The sequence below is a fragment of the Egretta garzetta genome, unplaced genomic scaffold (assembly GCF_000687185.1).
Source record: "Egretta garzetta isolate BGI_Z169 unplaced genomic scaffold, ASM68718v1 scaffold1324, whole genome shotgun sequence".
NCBI classification, from domain to species: Eukaryota; Metazoa; Chordata; class Aves; order Pelecaniformes; family Ardeidae; genus Egretta; species Egretta garzetta.
This window is the reverse complement of record NW_009259480.1, coordinates 16,688-31,928: the sequence shown is the minus strand read 5'-3', so window position 1 is coordinate 31,928 and position 15,241 is coordinate 16,688. Positions and strand designations below refer to the sequence as shown.

The following is a 15,241-nucleotide window of genomic DNA, read 5'->3' as shown; positions in this document are numbered from 1 at the left end:
GTAAATTTTTAATTTTAAGAGAAATATTCAGATGATGCAAATCAGCTTGTCCCTGTTTATGTAGTGGACATCTTGTTCCCACATCACGAACAATAGCACGCGGTAGGAAGAAGTAATGAATGGAAATATAATTTCAGAAGCATTTAAGAGAAAAAAAAAAAATCCACTTAATTCCCTCCTGAAAATTCTAACATTCACTGTTTGTTGTCTAATCACTTCTCTGTATGCATCTAGATTTTGTTTTCATGTCTTTCAGCATTTAAGCTTAACTGTACCTTTATTTCCTTCTCCAATTCGTAACTACTTGAAAAATCCTGCAATTATTGCTCAACATACAGTACATCCTCCCTTTCTTGCTATTGAAAGACTAGGAAGACTAAAGAACTGAGCTCTTCTCGTCAAAGCCTCCTGAAGGAAAGGAATGCTCATTTTGGTACGAAACACTAGAGGGAGTAGAATGACCGAACTAAGACCACTTTCTCCACCTCGAACCTCTACAGTCTGTTTTACCACCTGTATTTGCTGCATCAAGTTATTCGATCTTAAAATCCAGAACCTGTAGTAATGATGACATTCTGCATCATTTTTTCCCATCCTTATCTACAAGCAATCAAAAAATAATAAAATAATCTAAACATTTGGGGGTTTTTTTAAGCTAAGAGTCAGTAGACTGAAGCCAGACACCCAAGGAAGCCCTGGAACAGCCAGAACTGCAGCAAAGATCCTCACATACAGTTCATTTGCTCTCCTGCCCAGCAGCAGACATTAATCTGAAGACAACACTTGGCAAAGACTGCAGGAGGAAGATGCAACAAGACAGACTTCCCGTGCCACAGACGGCATACGGCCCTCAGATCCTCGAGTGCTTCTGCCCCCAGTGCCACTAGCTTTCAACACAAGCAAACGGAGGTATGGGTGCGAGGGAAGGGGTCAAACAGAGAAGGAGATTGTCCTCAGACTCTAGGACACACTATGCCAAAGAACCAGGACAATACCCAAAAAAGCTTACGTATTTGTGAAAGAAGCTGCCACTCATAACACTGGAGGATGGGAGGATTACAATTGAGTGAGGAAAAACAGAAAAGCCAACGTGACATGGTATCACAAAGGTGAGGGCATTTTTGGCAGAGTAGAGTTAGCTTCTGATGTCTTTATCACTTTGGGGACCCAAAAAGTCACGACCCTTCATAGCCTCCCGCTTCTTTTTCTGTCTGTGCTGCTCAGACAGCCCACCCCAGGGGCACACCCTCCCCCCATTAGCACTAGAAATGGTCTAAAATCACCTGGCACACCACTCCCTGCATGGGCCCAGGGCTCCTGTGCCATACCTGCCTTCAGTCCTCTGCTTGGCCAAACTGGTTTTTCTGATTCTCTTTTCCCAGGTAACATCCTTCTGAAAAGAAAGAGTTGCGGGATCTAAAACTACAATATGCAAAGTCACGTTCTTGTCCTAGATGCCTGCTAAAAGCAGAGATAAGGCATGTCAGGAAACTTCATTCCTCCTTTCACAACAACTGTCCAGGCACAACTGTTTCCTCCAGTTCTTTCCTACCAGAAAAACATGGGACTCCCAGAGCTGAAATTCGGGGGCCAAGGGAGCGAGGGTACAGAAAGTAGTAGTTCAAAAGCTTTGAATTCATAGTGCAGTGGTCAGGTGTTACAAAACCTTTGAAGTATCAGTTAAAAAAGAATTTAAAAAAAAAAATCTAAACCTAGTATCTCTAAATGCAAACCCAAGAACAAGTCTAAAATGTGGTTTCTCATATAAGCGAAGTACCTACTCTAAATTAAAATTATTGCTTTGAGAATTTCTCTCATGCGGGGCATAGATTATTTCTTTTATACCTGGACACATCAACAGAAATTTCCAAGTGCTCAAGTTGTCTAAAAAAACACAACTACAGATGGGTCTCAGTTACTTCTTGTTAATTTATCCAGGTTGCAAGCTCCCATGCCAGGAGAAGAGAGAGATCTAGTGTGGCAGCACCATTAGAGCTCAGATAGAAAACTGAACAAACATGTCTGTAGAATTCCAAGACTTGCTTCCCTTCGGGAAGCAAACCTTTGCTCTTGCAGACCATGCTTAAGTCTTGTGACATGTGAGTTTGTCCCACACAGGGCCGGGATGGTTGCCCACACACCGGACTCCTAGGCAGAAGCACAGTGTGCTGCTGCCAGAGAGTAAATGAACTGAGTAAGCAGCTGAGCTTGAATTATTTGGTTGGGTCATGCTAGAATGAGGTTGGCAGATGTTCCCTGTGCAGCTCACTCCTGATGCTAAATGGCACGTGACATCAGATATGACACTACATGGGCTCAGGATGCCCTCCAGGGCAGGAGTGGGTCAACCCATCCTAGCTTTCTTCTGCAACTCCACCCATCTCTTCCCTGCCCCACATCTCATCACTCAGGTAGGCCTCAAGGCAAACATACCTTTGGCATAGACTCCTCCATGGGTTCTTCTGCTAGGGGCTTCTCACTGGAGACAAGAAGACACATGAAGGGGAATACAGTGCTGAAGGGCTCTTCATTCAAAGCCCAAAGAGTTGATTTGTGAAGTACTAAGAGGGAGGCAAACTTGCACCAATTAGCATCAAAGCAGTGGTTTAAAAGGTGTGATGGGAAGAAAGCTAATCAGTAGCTCTAGAGAAGTCCAACTTGTTAACTATAACAAATGCTGTCATGCAAAGCTCTGGAAAAAAGGTATTACTCATGCCAAGGTGAACTCAAACCCGCATGATCTTTCACAAAAGTTATGGTCCTCATTATGGAGCTCCTCATATGGATCCTCATGAGGCTCCATATCTGGTGAGCTGCAGCTACACAGCTAAACTCTCTGTAATACAGCTGTACACTCATCTTGTATTTGGATTAAATCAATGAAGAGAGAGAAAAGTCACACCGAAGTAGCAGCCAAGCCAGTAACCAAACATCATCATTCTGCACCTCCAAAGTATTGTAACTCTGGGCAACCAGCCTGGCTAGCCAGAGTGGCAAAACAGAATCTTTTTTTCCCATTTAATTGATGGAATAAACCTCAAAATCATGTGCATTAAAACCCCAGGGGAGGGAAACAAAAAAACCCCCACAAAACAAGAAAAAAAAGCCACCTCGCAACTTTTTGTCTGCAAGACACTCACCTAGGCTTAGCTTTTGTCCTTGGGGATGGAGTTTTGGACTTTTTTCCTGAAGGAGACAAGGAAACTACGGCTTCACCCTCTGGAGCTTTATCTGCTTTTGCTGTAAGGCCCACAAAAACAAAGCCTTCACCGTGTCACCTGGGTGATGCTTAACTGGGTCAGACTTAAGGAACTGAGGGGAGCCATGCCTGACCTGAGCCTTGGTTAGCATCTTCCATGTCAGTCTGCTGGCTCACTGTAATCACGGTGACAGCAGAGTTCGCCGTTTTCTGCTCAGAGACATGAAACCATGAACGGAGCGTGCACAGGACCAATAAAGAAGTGGGGGTTTTTTTAAGAACAGAGATTTTTAGTGCTAGCCTGTGGCAATAGCTGGATGACAGGTTCATCATTAGCCACACATAAAAACATTTTAGGCTGCATATAAGTGATACTGTGAGCTTCTCATTAAGAGCATCCCAGCATCCCCTTATAAGAGGGAGTAAAATTTCTTCTTTCTTTTTAAAGAAGTTTTGCCAAAATTGCAGCTCTGGAGACAAGTGTTTAAGCTGACTTCCCACCAATATAAGATGGGGTTTGAAAACATTGTCAGATCTGGGTATAAACTGGTTTTCTTTGAAAGAAAGTTTTAACCATGTCTATGAAAAAGCAGACTGGAGGAGGGGGAAAAGGGGCACAAAGGTCTCTTTTGCCATACACCAAACACTTACTGCTACGGTGCCCGTTAACTGCTGGCTGTGCTGAGAGGCTAGGTTGTCTGATGGAGTCTCTGTGTTTTCAGAGTTTGAAGGATCTTTCCTCCTCTGCGGATTAGTGGACTCTGATACCGCTGCAGAACAGCAATGGGGTGAGAATGTCATTGCAGTACCAATGTGTGCGGAACACACACCACCACCCCTCCCTTGCCATTCTTACACACTTGCATAAAAGCATAACAGTACAACTTTTTAGGCACAAACATCTCAAGATCATGTTTAACAGAACATCAAGCATCTCCAAATTACCCAGCACAGAACCTCAATGCTAAATAAACAGCATCTTGAGCCTACCCCTTTCAAAGGCCTTCATACTGCAGGGAGATGTAGCAGCTTATCATCTTATTGGTACCTTGACTCTTAGCTCTGGAAGACATGGAACAACCCTTTGTGGCTGGCTAACGCAACAGACCAGCAGAACCTTCCACCATCTGTTTCCCTGCACCAAATCCCTACCAGCCACCGCAAAAGCTGTTTCACTACGTACGAACTACCTGCTGCCCTTCATACTCCTTGCTTGCTCCAAGTAGTAGTGCCCACCTTATACTTCTGCATATGCTTCTTGGTGGACACTAATGAAGGAGCTTCTCCCTCACCTACACCTCCAGAATCCAGAGGTCTTCCATTCTGGCTCATTTTGGGCTGTAACTGGGGGGAAGTGGGAAGGACTACTGAAGAAGTTACTGTCTCAGACATCTAAAGCTGGAAGTAGCTCTTTCAAGTATTCACCTGGAGGAATCTGAAACGCACAGTAACTAAGAGGAAAGTAAAAATTTGCTTTTAACACAAGCACAGAAAGAATGCTGCCTAACTTAGGGGTTCTTCAAACTTGTGATTCATTTTCTGAGATGGTGGGTAGTAGCAGTAGAAAGAGACCTGCGAGTTTGTTGTCTCAGAGGTCCTGTTAAGCACGTTACACCAAGGAATAATCCACACAAAAAATAAATCACTTTAAAAACTGAAGTACAGCCAGTTTTGCAGCAAGGACATATCCTGGCCTTCAAAGAGAAAAGATCACTGTACAGAATAAAGCTACCTCCCAGATACTTTGATCCTGAAATTAAGCCGAGGAAATATTTTCTGCTTAAGACCTATTTTGATCACGCATGTCTTGCTTTTGTGCTGAAAGCAGCTTTTCCTCAAACTGTGGGTCACAGCCTTGGTGGGGATATACAGAATAACTTCAGAGCAGGGTACAGGCAAAGGAAGGAGCGAGTTTCTCTTCCTCTCGGACCATTGCTGGGCTTGGACCTTCCTTTGGGTCAGGCACCCCAGCGTCACACCTGTACTTCAGGCTCTGTGTTCCCTCGACATCTATCATATTTGGAACAAAATTAAACTCGGCCCAATGATCCTGGAAGGAAACATCTTGCAGGTAGGCGTTCACTGGCAGCATGGGAAATGACACCATTTTGTCACAGAAAATTCAATGTGCCCAATTCAAAGAAATACAAAGCATTGGCTGTAGGCTGGTGAGAAGGAAATAATGGCTACTGCAGGTCCAGCTAAGAGCCTTTCCTACCCTAAGGCAGGCAGCTACATTTGTAGTTGGGGCACATGCAGAGACAGCCCTGCGACAAAAGGTATTTCTGGCAGTGGGTCACCTCCTGCAGAGAGGAGCTGCGCTACTGCTCATCTCTCTCTGCAAAGAGGGACTGTGGGTGAGCATTTCTGCTCTCCCCCAGCTGCACTTCCATGACAGCAGCAGGCATCTCCAGAGCATCATCCGCTTAATGTGGGTTAACAGGACCAGAGAGCACCATTTGGGCTTGGAGAAGAGAAGGCGGCGGGGAGACCTGATTACAGCCTTTCAGTACCTAAAGGGGGCCTATAGGAAAGATGGGGAAAATATTTTTAGTAGGGCCAGCTGTGTCAGGACAAGCGTCAATGGTTTTAAACTAAACCAGGGTAGGTTTAGACTGGATATAAGGAAGAAATTCTTTACAATGAGGGTGGTGAAACACTGGAACAGGTTGCCCAGTGAGGTAGTGGAGGCCCCATCCCTGGAAACATTCAAGGACAGGTTGAATGGAGCTCTGAGCAACCTGATCTAGTTAGCAGTGTCCCTGCTCCTGCGGGGGGGTTGGACTAGATGACCTCTAGGGGTCCCTTCCAACCCAAAACATTCTATGATTCTATGATTTGCTATCACATCACGTTGGTGGAAAGAAACAGAAGTCACGTCCCTGCAGAAAGCCTTGCTAGAGGCTGCACCACCACACACGCACCCGCTGCACAGAGGAGAGCGCATTAAGTGCCACGGTGCAAGCACTGGTTCATCAGAAGGCCTGTGCTTCCATGGACACACAGATGCCACTGTCCCCTGCTGCAGAGAGTCTCCCACAGGCACCCGCCCTGCACGGCCAAACTAGGAACCATGCACAGGGCAAGCAAGGGAGGCCAGATGGGTGCATCCCACTGCACCTGCAGGCAGAGAAACACTGCTGCACACTCTTCCCACACCAGAGGTCTGCCAGCAGCTGAGATGTGCCTGGCCAGGCTACCTGCCAGCACATGGATCCAGCCTCTGTGAGCCGTTCCCCTGCCCACGCAGCCCCAGCAGCACAAGGCCATGGCAACCCTTCCTCGCTCCCTGGGCTAGAGGGACTCAGCATCCGCCACGAACAGCAGTTACCATGCTCATGAGATACAAACAGTAGAAGACTGAGCTTGCGGGTTGCTTTTTTTTTTTTTTTTAATGTGGCTAATTGCAAGCTGTGGACTGCCAGTAAAGATACTAGTTTTAAAACTGAACCATTAAAATTTCATAAAATAAAATAATTTTTAAAATCACCTGCTTCGTTCTGCCTGGCTTGCTTCCCAGCATGGACAGACTCCTCTTCAACCATATTTCTCTGTTGGTGGGAATTAATCTCATGTGAAAGTGACCATAAAAAAAAAAAAAAAAAAAAAAAAAAAGTAGAATCTTTATCTAGTAAAGTCAGCTACTTAATAACATAGCTAACAATTGTTAATTGCCAGCAACAAATCTTTGGCAAATCATTGGATGCTAGTTGAGTTGACCATTTGGAAATAACTTGGCTTCTGCAAGGATAAACGACAGCCACTACACTACAGCTACTTACTGTCATGTAAGGTTTTCCATAAACCTCATGGCCTGTGGATGAATCACAAGTATAAAAAAATAACTATACTAACATTTATCAAAAGATAAAAACCCACCCCACTGAGGTTTTGCCTAGCACATATCAAGTAAAATACAGTTTAGAAAAGAAAAAAAAAAAATCATACTATGAGCTTACCATCATTTTTTCGTCTCCCAGGACTTTTTTAAGTATACTTAAGATTTCAAACTCAGCACTGAAAGATATTTTGATTTTTGTTGCCTCTGTTTTGTTAAGAGTAGCAGGAATCTTCATGTAAATTTTAACAATCTTTTCTCCATCATCCTCTGCATAAAAAAAGCAGTTAAATCTGTTTTAGAGCAAGATATTCAGTCTGTCACCCCAAAAACATTTGAATAAGTGTTTGGGTTTTTCTAAAACAGTCTCTTTTACATCTTGCCCATGCATTTCTGATTACTCTGTCCACCCCTTTCTTTCTCATCCGGTCTAGATGGTTATGCTATTCCCTACCACATCTATAAACTGACCCCTCAACACGTCCTGCTTGGGTTGGGAGGGTAGGTTATTGTGCTGAACAGGCCCACAGACAGTCCAGCAAGCAGAGCTGGTGCAAGGTGACCATCAACAACAAGGAAGGAAGAAAGATAAGACACAGGAACTCTCTTTGGCAATGGTGAGACTTTAGGTTGGCTCCATCTGTCTTGTGGACCCACAGCCAAATGGAGCATAACTCTGGTTGGAAAACCTTACCGATCAGGCTGTAACTGCTGACTGCTTCTTTCGACAGCCTCACAGAGTCCCAAAGAGCACCCTTTGAAAACCAAAGCCACCACATCAGAAGGGCTGAGCAAGCACCTGCTGCATTAAGCCAGAGCTCAAGGCCACATAGGCTTTGCTGTTACCTCATCACTGTCCACATAGAAAGTCACACTCTCGCTGTCAGTGTTGAAGTCAATCCAGAACTCCTCCAGCTTCTCATCCGATGGCTTCTTCACCTGGAGAAGCACAACCGCAGTGCTGCCATTCCCAGAAAAACCCCACAACTCCTGTCTCATTCTCAGTTTTCTTTAACAAAATGAAATTGGAAGAAGTTGTTCTACATACATGTGTACACATACTTTACAGAAATAAGAGTTGGGATCAACCTGCAAGGTGCCAGCCTACCACTCACCCACCCATAGCCACAAAGTCAGACGTAGCTCTACACCAGCCAAGGGAAAGGCAATACGCAAATGCTCACATACTGGTGGCAGGAAATAGTCTGTGAAATTTTCCCATGTTTCTGATCAGTTGAAATGAGCAGCAGCAGTGGAACTGGCTTCCATTGACTTGGTTTTTATTTGATATGACAGTCAGGAATGGTGCCACAAATACATTTACTTAAAGACCAGTAAAGCAATCTGCAGAATCTGTAACTGCGACTATGACCTCTCCTACACAGGCATGAGGTTAATCTTGTTTTCTGGCAGTCTGGGAACACCTCTGATGGAGGAATCAGAGTTGTCCTGTCCTCCTGCTTCCTTTTAGAAATCTCTCTTCTGTCATCACCATGAAGAGAAGCACTGCCTCTATCATTTGGCTGATATAATAGCAAAGTCAGCAGCAGTAAGTTGGGAGCTAAGTGACAAACAAGCAAACTTTGCAACGAGAATAGAAGGTTACACTCTATACTCCAGAAAATTAAGCCCTTCAATGAAAAACAGGGAGGAAAAAAATAAACCCCATACACCACAGAAAGTAACATTTTAACAGCAGTAACACTGTAGGGAAGGTATCACAGAGTTAAGGGCTATTACCTCGTTCATGTCAGCAAAAGCAGATATGCAAGGAAATGAATAGACTCTGGAAGGAAAGCAGACTTCATGTGCTAAAGTCAAACTCTGATGTTGAATGTATGAAAGATAAAATCATTAAGATTGGTTACTAATCTTATTGTTCAAAAAAGAATTAATAAATTCCTAGAGGTAAATTAAGCTTGGAGAAGCTTAGAGAAGACAGTATTTTAGTAGTGATGCATTGTCTTCATTGATTTTACTTTCAAAAGAACCACCATTAAAATGAATGAATAAAGCCTCTTAAGAAGAACTTAATTATTCACATAGGTGATGTAAATTTTTTTTTTTTTTTAATATAACCCAAGTCAGTTTACAACCCTAGTTTTTCCCCTCTGCCGTAACGACAGCACCAGTTTATTTTGTTGGTTCACAGCTTACCTTCTTTCATCCCCAAGCCTTTCATTTAGCCGGTTAAGAAATTTTCTGCAGTCCTTCAAGACAAATGACATCGTATTAAAGGTCAGGCTACATTTCCTTTGCAAAGAGTTATTCTATTGGGCTGTTTAATCTCTACTCCAGCTAAAGCTTTTAACTAGTCAGTGCAAAACCAAAGGCCACTGGGGAAGAAACACTCAAGTTGCTACAAATGGTCAGACCCAACTTATGACCAGCAAGCCTCAAAACATAAACCACAAAAATTAACTTCTTTATACTTTAGAGGTAAAATAACTTAGAAATAAGAGCTATTTTAACAATATGCCATTTTATATTTGCCAGATTAAAAAAAAAAAAAAAAAAGAATAACCGCTATCCACAAATAACTAAATAACTTTGTGTATTTATAAAATCAGTTTCATAGGAACTTCTTACAAGGACATCTCGACTGAACTCAACCAAAACTAGCCCCTATACAGACTCGTCAAGTATGTTGTTTTCAAAATAAGGACCCTCACCGTCTCAAATTCTCTATCCTTGATCTCTTTGAAAGCTTCAGCAAGATAGCTATCTTCAAACCAGTGGTGAACAAGGTCATCCCTCCATTTTCTTGTCATTAACCTACAAAGTGCTTCTGAAAGGGCAACCTGAAGGTCATAATCTACATGGTAAACATAAGCACAGGATAAGTATCCCCCTGCAGCATAACAGAGGGTCGTAGCATTGCTGCTCTTGCACAAATATACTATGCAGTTGTATTCATCAGCTAGCTTCAGTTTGATCTAGGAAAACAGCAGAGGGTAAGAGCCAAGTGTCAGCTGCAGGTATCCTCAGCTCCCCCCAGCTCAGCGAGGTCGAGGTGCGGAGCACTGCTAACCACAACACATGCTCCTGCGTCAGGAGGTGTTCCTGGGGATCAGGGAGGGGACGAGGGCAAAGCCTCATCACTTGCACACTACAATTAAGTTACATTTCACATACCAAAGTAACACCTTAGAAAGTGTCATTGCTAGGAGAAAACAAACAAGATTTCACTCAAGAGGCTATTAACCTTATTAACTGAAGTTTGTCCACAGCCTGGCAAAGTCGTGAAATTTATTTTTTTAAAGACTAACAGCAAGCATGATTTGTAAGCACGTACATAAAGCTGATCTAATTACCTTTCTAAAGACATCAGCTTAGCTTTTCTTATTAGTTAATATGAATTACTAATACTAACCAGAAAGAACTAATGCATTGCTGCATCTAACAATTTTTGATTAACATTGTCTTAAAGTACCATCTGATTTTCCTCCCCAAAAATCAACTATCTACAAGGAAATAATTTAAATTATAATTCATCTGTAATTAATAAGCCAGAGAACCACAGCTTCATAAGAATAGCCATTAAGTTCTTCTTACCACCAACCTCCAGTATAGTTTTTGCAAGGTCTTTCCTGAAACAACAAAATGCAATGAGTTAAAGCAGAAATAACTTTAACTCCTGTAGCTAAACACCGTCTTCCCTGCAAGAAAAGCTGGAGGGAAAACCACTTACGTGAGTGAGCACATCTCTTCAGACAGAGGGAATTTCTTTCTCTCCTCCCGCGGGACACTGTCAAGTATAGAGTTGAGGGTCCTCAAAGCCTTTCCCACCACAGAGGAAGGGGTGGGATAGAAATAGAATAGAAAAGGAAAGAATTCAGTAACATATTTTTCACTTTTTTTATCTAATTACACACACCTGTGTGCACAGGTGTCTGTATTTTCATCTCCTAGTAGGAGTCTTACCTCCTGCCGCAGAGAGCAGCAAATACTTGCTTCTGTCACCAGATGCCCTAGCTCAGGTAAAAATAAATTCACCAGCTCTTTCTTCCCTAGAAAAATCATTTGAAAGGTTACAGCTAGCAACGAGCTCGGTCTCCCTATAAAAGATAGCTGACACAACTACAGTTTGTGACGTTGAAGGAGTAAAAACATCCCAGCTAGGGATTCAGTTTTAAACAAAGCTTACAACGATCTAATCCTAGACAGAAAAGGGAACTTGCAGCTTCTCCATTAACTATTTAAATAGATACAGAAAGGAGAAGCTACTTACTAACCACAACAGATAAATCCGTGATGTGCAGCTTTTGACAAAGTCAAGAGAGCAAACCACCTGAGTATTATTAACCAGAAGAGACACTCGTGCCCGCTCTGCTTCCGCTAGAATAGCTACAAGGACGAATAAACTCAAGTTACCCGCCCTGCAATATAACGCTTTGTCTCTACGTGACTTGTGAGCCTGGACATCTGGGCTCACGGACACTTGCTCTTTCTGAAAGCAGCTGCTCCCCTGCCCTAATGGAAAGCCAGCTGCAGCCAGAGACAAAAATCTTGCTGCTGAAATGAAAGAGGCAGACAGACATCCCTCGGTCTAGTTAGGATGGCTGAAGGAGTTGCCATGTTATTCTGTGGAGGTGGTTGCCTTCAGCAAGGGAATAACAGCTGAAGCACCTAGGAATGGATGTGCAAGAGCAGACTGTCTAGCCTCAAGTCCTTTCAGAAGCTTTGCTTACTCTGACCAAGTGAAATACTTGATGCCAACCATTTAAACAGGATACCACAGCGAGATTTTTTACTTTCAGCATGTTCGAAACAAAGAGAAAGAGTAAAAGGTTTTGTGCTCCATTGTAAGCGTTAATGAAAGTTAACTGGAGGGGAATTAGCAGGAGGATTTAAAGAAAGCATTGCAGAGAGGAGGAGGAAAGGAGTGGAGGGGAGAAGAGAAAGGGAATAGAGTTCAAGCAGAATAAAGAAACATGCTCTTGAAACCGAGATATCAAGTGAGGATATCAAGGCTATCAAGGAATGGAAGGAAAAACAATACTGACCTTCATTACTACACCGGCAAATCACCTGATGGAAAAAGTAAAGGAAGCCTTCGTTAACACACCACAACCCAAGAACAGCAGTACTCCAAGTGCCGATTCATTTATGCCCCCACTGTTACACCTTTCAGGGGCTAAAATAACATAAAACACTACTGTACCCACATCAAGAAAAGCAGTGCCACCTGATACAGGTATATCACGTACGGTCACCCCGATCATACAGGTTGGCATTGAGCAGGGAGGGTAAAGGGAGCAAAGCACCCACTTCCCCTGGGGATTTCAGGAGCACCCGAGAGGTTCCCCGGAAAACCCATGTCAGGGCCCCGCTTCATTAATTTTGTTGCACATATGGGCCTATGTAAAAATACATTTTATCTTTACATACTACAGTACTAGATCTCATAACACAGGATACCTGAAGAGTGTTAAAATCCACTGAGGAAAACTAAAAATAATAATTAAAAAACACAACACAAATAAAACAACACTTCATCCTCCACAGGGAGAGCATATGGAAGAAATGGACCATGAAGACAAAGAAATAAAGCTCTGACAAATAAATAATTTATATTTATAATTTCAATGTGGTTAGTAGAGAAAGAAGAAAAATTAATTTTGCTCAAATATCTTTTATCAACTCTCCTAAAAAGTGTCATAAGTATTCAAGTAAATTCTGATGCACAAAGTGACACAGTTACAGCAAGCTACAGACAAGATTGGGGGAACAGCTTGGGGAAAGAAGCTGAAAGCATTCTTCCTACTGAAAATGTACATCACTAGGCCACCAGTACCTTTAAAGTTATGAATATTTAAAATAGAAATCTAAACGAGAATTGTAAGCAGTTCAGATTATTCTTTAAATCAGCTGTTTCAAACACCATAGAAACAAATTGCCAGGACCACCTTGGCAAACACGTTTGCACGTAAGGTGCAGCTCAGTGGCAGTAAGTTGGGTTTTTAAACAAGGGCTTCAGCACACAAAATGCATCAGAACTGCTGACACATTTCCCTGCAAAAACATACACTTGGCTTCATGTTAGAAAATGAGAAAACACTGCTGCAGCCCTGTGCAGCCCCTGCAGCAGCTTCTCCCAGGTGCATCCAACCTCAGCTTAACACCAGCCCAGAGCAGGCTCCTGGGCACCGCCCATCCCCACCACCTGAGCCGCATCCCAGGCCTGGTCCTAGAGTACAGGCTCTGAATAACTCATATTTTTTAACAGAAAGCTTGTGTGCAATGTTTGTGTGCAATGGCTTTCTTATCCAATAAAAGCAACCCTTCTGCCCCCTCAGCACACGTACGTACCAATGCACAGTCAAAGAAGTCTTCGAGAAGTAACATCAAAAATTTATTCTCGTTCGGGTCGATGAGGATCACAAACTCTCTTGCTCTTTCAAACCAAGATACCAGGTAAAAGTTAAAAGAGTCAGTTAAAACCAGGGAAGAAGAGTTAACAATCTTTAAACTAGATATACCTGCAGGAAACCTTATGCACATAGACAGGGGTTTTTTTTTTTGTCCTTGAAGTTCAAAGTCACATACTGTGTCAAAACCTACGCAGCATTAAGGAGCTTGAATTTTGCTAGGAGGACATGAAAAGTGCCACCCTCACACCTGCTCAGCAGGGTTCCCCCCAGCCCCCCTTTTGTCCTCCTTTCTTGTCTCAAGGCACCCACTCTTGGTGCTCAGGACCTCCTTGAGACGACGCACAGTGCTAGCAGCATCATAACTCCTACAGAAATTTCTAGAGGACGTCAATTCACAGTGAAATAACATTTTAAAAATTCATCAAGCTTTATTCAAAGTCATTATTTTAATACTTTATGTTATTAAACACCTTGCATAACATCACACACCTATGGCTAACTAGAAATCTATGCTTCGCCGGAGGTACAGAGCTCAGATTGGTGAAACTTCATTAATAATTGCTCCACACAGGAATTTTGAGCAACTGTATCCCTGAAAAGCATGATGACAAGGCAGAATTACAACATTTTGGACTGTGGATGCCTTGATAGAACTCTGCTAACAGAGAGCAAGTGTTAACTGTTCCATCCTAGCTACGTTAGATCCATGTATTACTCCTCTTAGGCAAAAGTGCATTTCTGCTACTACAAATATTACCAGCTGAAATCAGTGTTGTGCCATTAAAAAATGAAATACAATTGCAGATTAAATGCATCTGGTTTGCTATGTATCTAAAAAGGGACATTCATAAAGAGTACGTCAGCTTTTAAAGTTATAAAAGCACAATTTTAGTGATAGAATTTATGAGTAGTTTGTATTTTGCTGGAGTACTTAAAATGTATTTAGAAATTCTATATCATTTCACAGATGGGACTCAGCAAAACTTCCATTGTCAGCTTAAAAAAAAAAACAACCAACCATAAACCCATTAAGTCAGGTAATAAGTGAAGCCATGATATTAGCCGCTGTACTGAAAGCAATGCAATGAAAGTAAACGTTTTTCCCCCACTCAGCTTATGCCATATATTAAAATGTTTTTTTTTGTTTTTGCGTGGCCAAGAAGTCATCATCTAGCTCTCCCTCCCTTGGGGTTCTTTTCCCAATGCAAGGAACCTTAGGTCATATTAGCAACTCCTATGTAGTATTGTACTCATCTTTTCTACCAGTCCTTGCTCAATAAACAAACTCGTCCCTTCTTGAAGATCGCTTTTAAAGAAGAGCTGAATACATTTCAGCAGCAGCGAAACATTCTGGAACTCATTCTTGTCCAGCTCCTACAGAAACACAGAGCACCACACTTTATTAGTCCGATACCCATAGAGCTGGGCATTAACGTGATTAAGATTATTTAAGGTACTCACCTTTCTCAGTGCTCTGTCTAGCTGGTTGAAGAGAGATTCGCTGTATTTCTGGAGAGGCTCTATTTCTCTCTCCTGAAGCAGTTCACTTATTTTCTGAAATCCCTTCCCCTGAAAAGCATCAGTGAGAAGCGATTCGAGCTGCAGAGGGAGGGAAAGCAAACCACTAGTGATTAAAATAAACGGACATTTGAATCATTGTAGCACCAATTATGAGAAAATACAACGCTATTTTAAGAGTTGTAGGCTTTCTGTTTATTTAGCTTTACTTCATTTGTTTCTTTACTTTCATTTTACCGCAACATCCGAAGGTGAAACATCAGGCTTAGCCTCCAACAGACAGGACCTTTGAAACTGAGTAACCTTAAAGGA

At 42.5% G+C, this 15,241-nt stretch overlaps 2 protein-coding genes across 2 annotated transcripts in view; one reads left to right on the top strand and one right to left on the bottom strand.

Moving 5' to 3' along the window:
- SYCP2L (synaptonemal complex protein 2 like) overlaps positions 1-13,385 on the bottom strand; it is a 26,649-nt gene extending 13,264 nt beyond the window's left edge. The window contains 18 exon segments of the mRNA XM_035892725.1: positions 1,329-1,390; positions 2,434-2,479; positions 3,141-3,186; positions 3,340-3,409; positions 3,851-3,958; positions 5,474-5,484; positions 6,690-6,750; positions 7,159-7,307; positions 7,732-7,792; positions 7,884-7,976; positions 8,778-8,823; positions 9,195-9,247; positions 9,710-9,852; positions 10,593-10,627; positions 10,729-10,817; positions 10,962-11,047; positions 12,044-12,068; positions 13,350-13,385. Of these exon segments, the coding sequence (XP_035748618.1) occupies positions 1,329-1,390; positions 2,434-2,479; positions 3,141-3,186; positions 3,340-3,409; positions 3,851-3,958; positions 5,474-5,484; positions 6,690-6,750; positions 7,159-7,307; positions 7,732-7,792; positions 7,884-7,976; positions 8,778-8,823; positions 9,195-9,247; positions 9,710-9,852; positions 10,593-10,627; positions 10,729-10,817; positions 10,962-11,047; positions 12,044-12,068; positions 13,350-13,385 (1,220 nt within the window).
- Positions 13,386-13,410: 25 nt separating this feature from the next.
- Positions 13,411-15,241, top strand: part of GCM2 (glial cells missing transcription factor 2) — an 8,257-nt gene continuing 6,426 nt past the window's right edge. The window contains exon 1 of the mRNA XM_035892724.1: positions 13,411-13,454. Coding sequence (XP_035748617.1) covers positions 13,411-13,454 — 44 coding nt within the window. The remainder of the gene's footprint in view (positions 13,455-15,241) is intronic.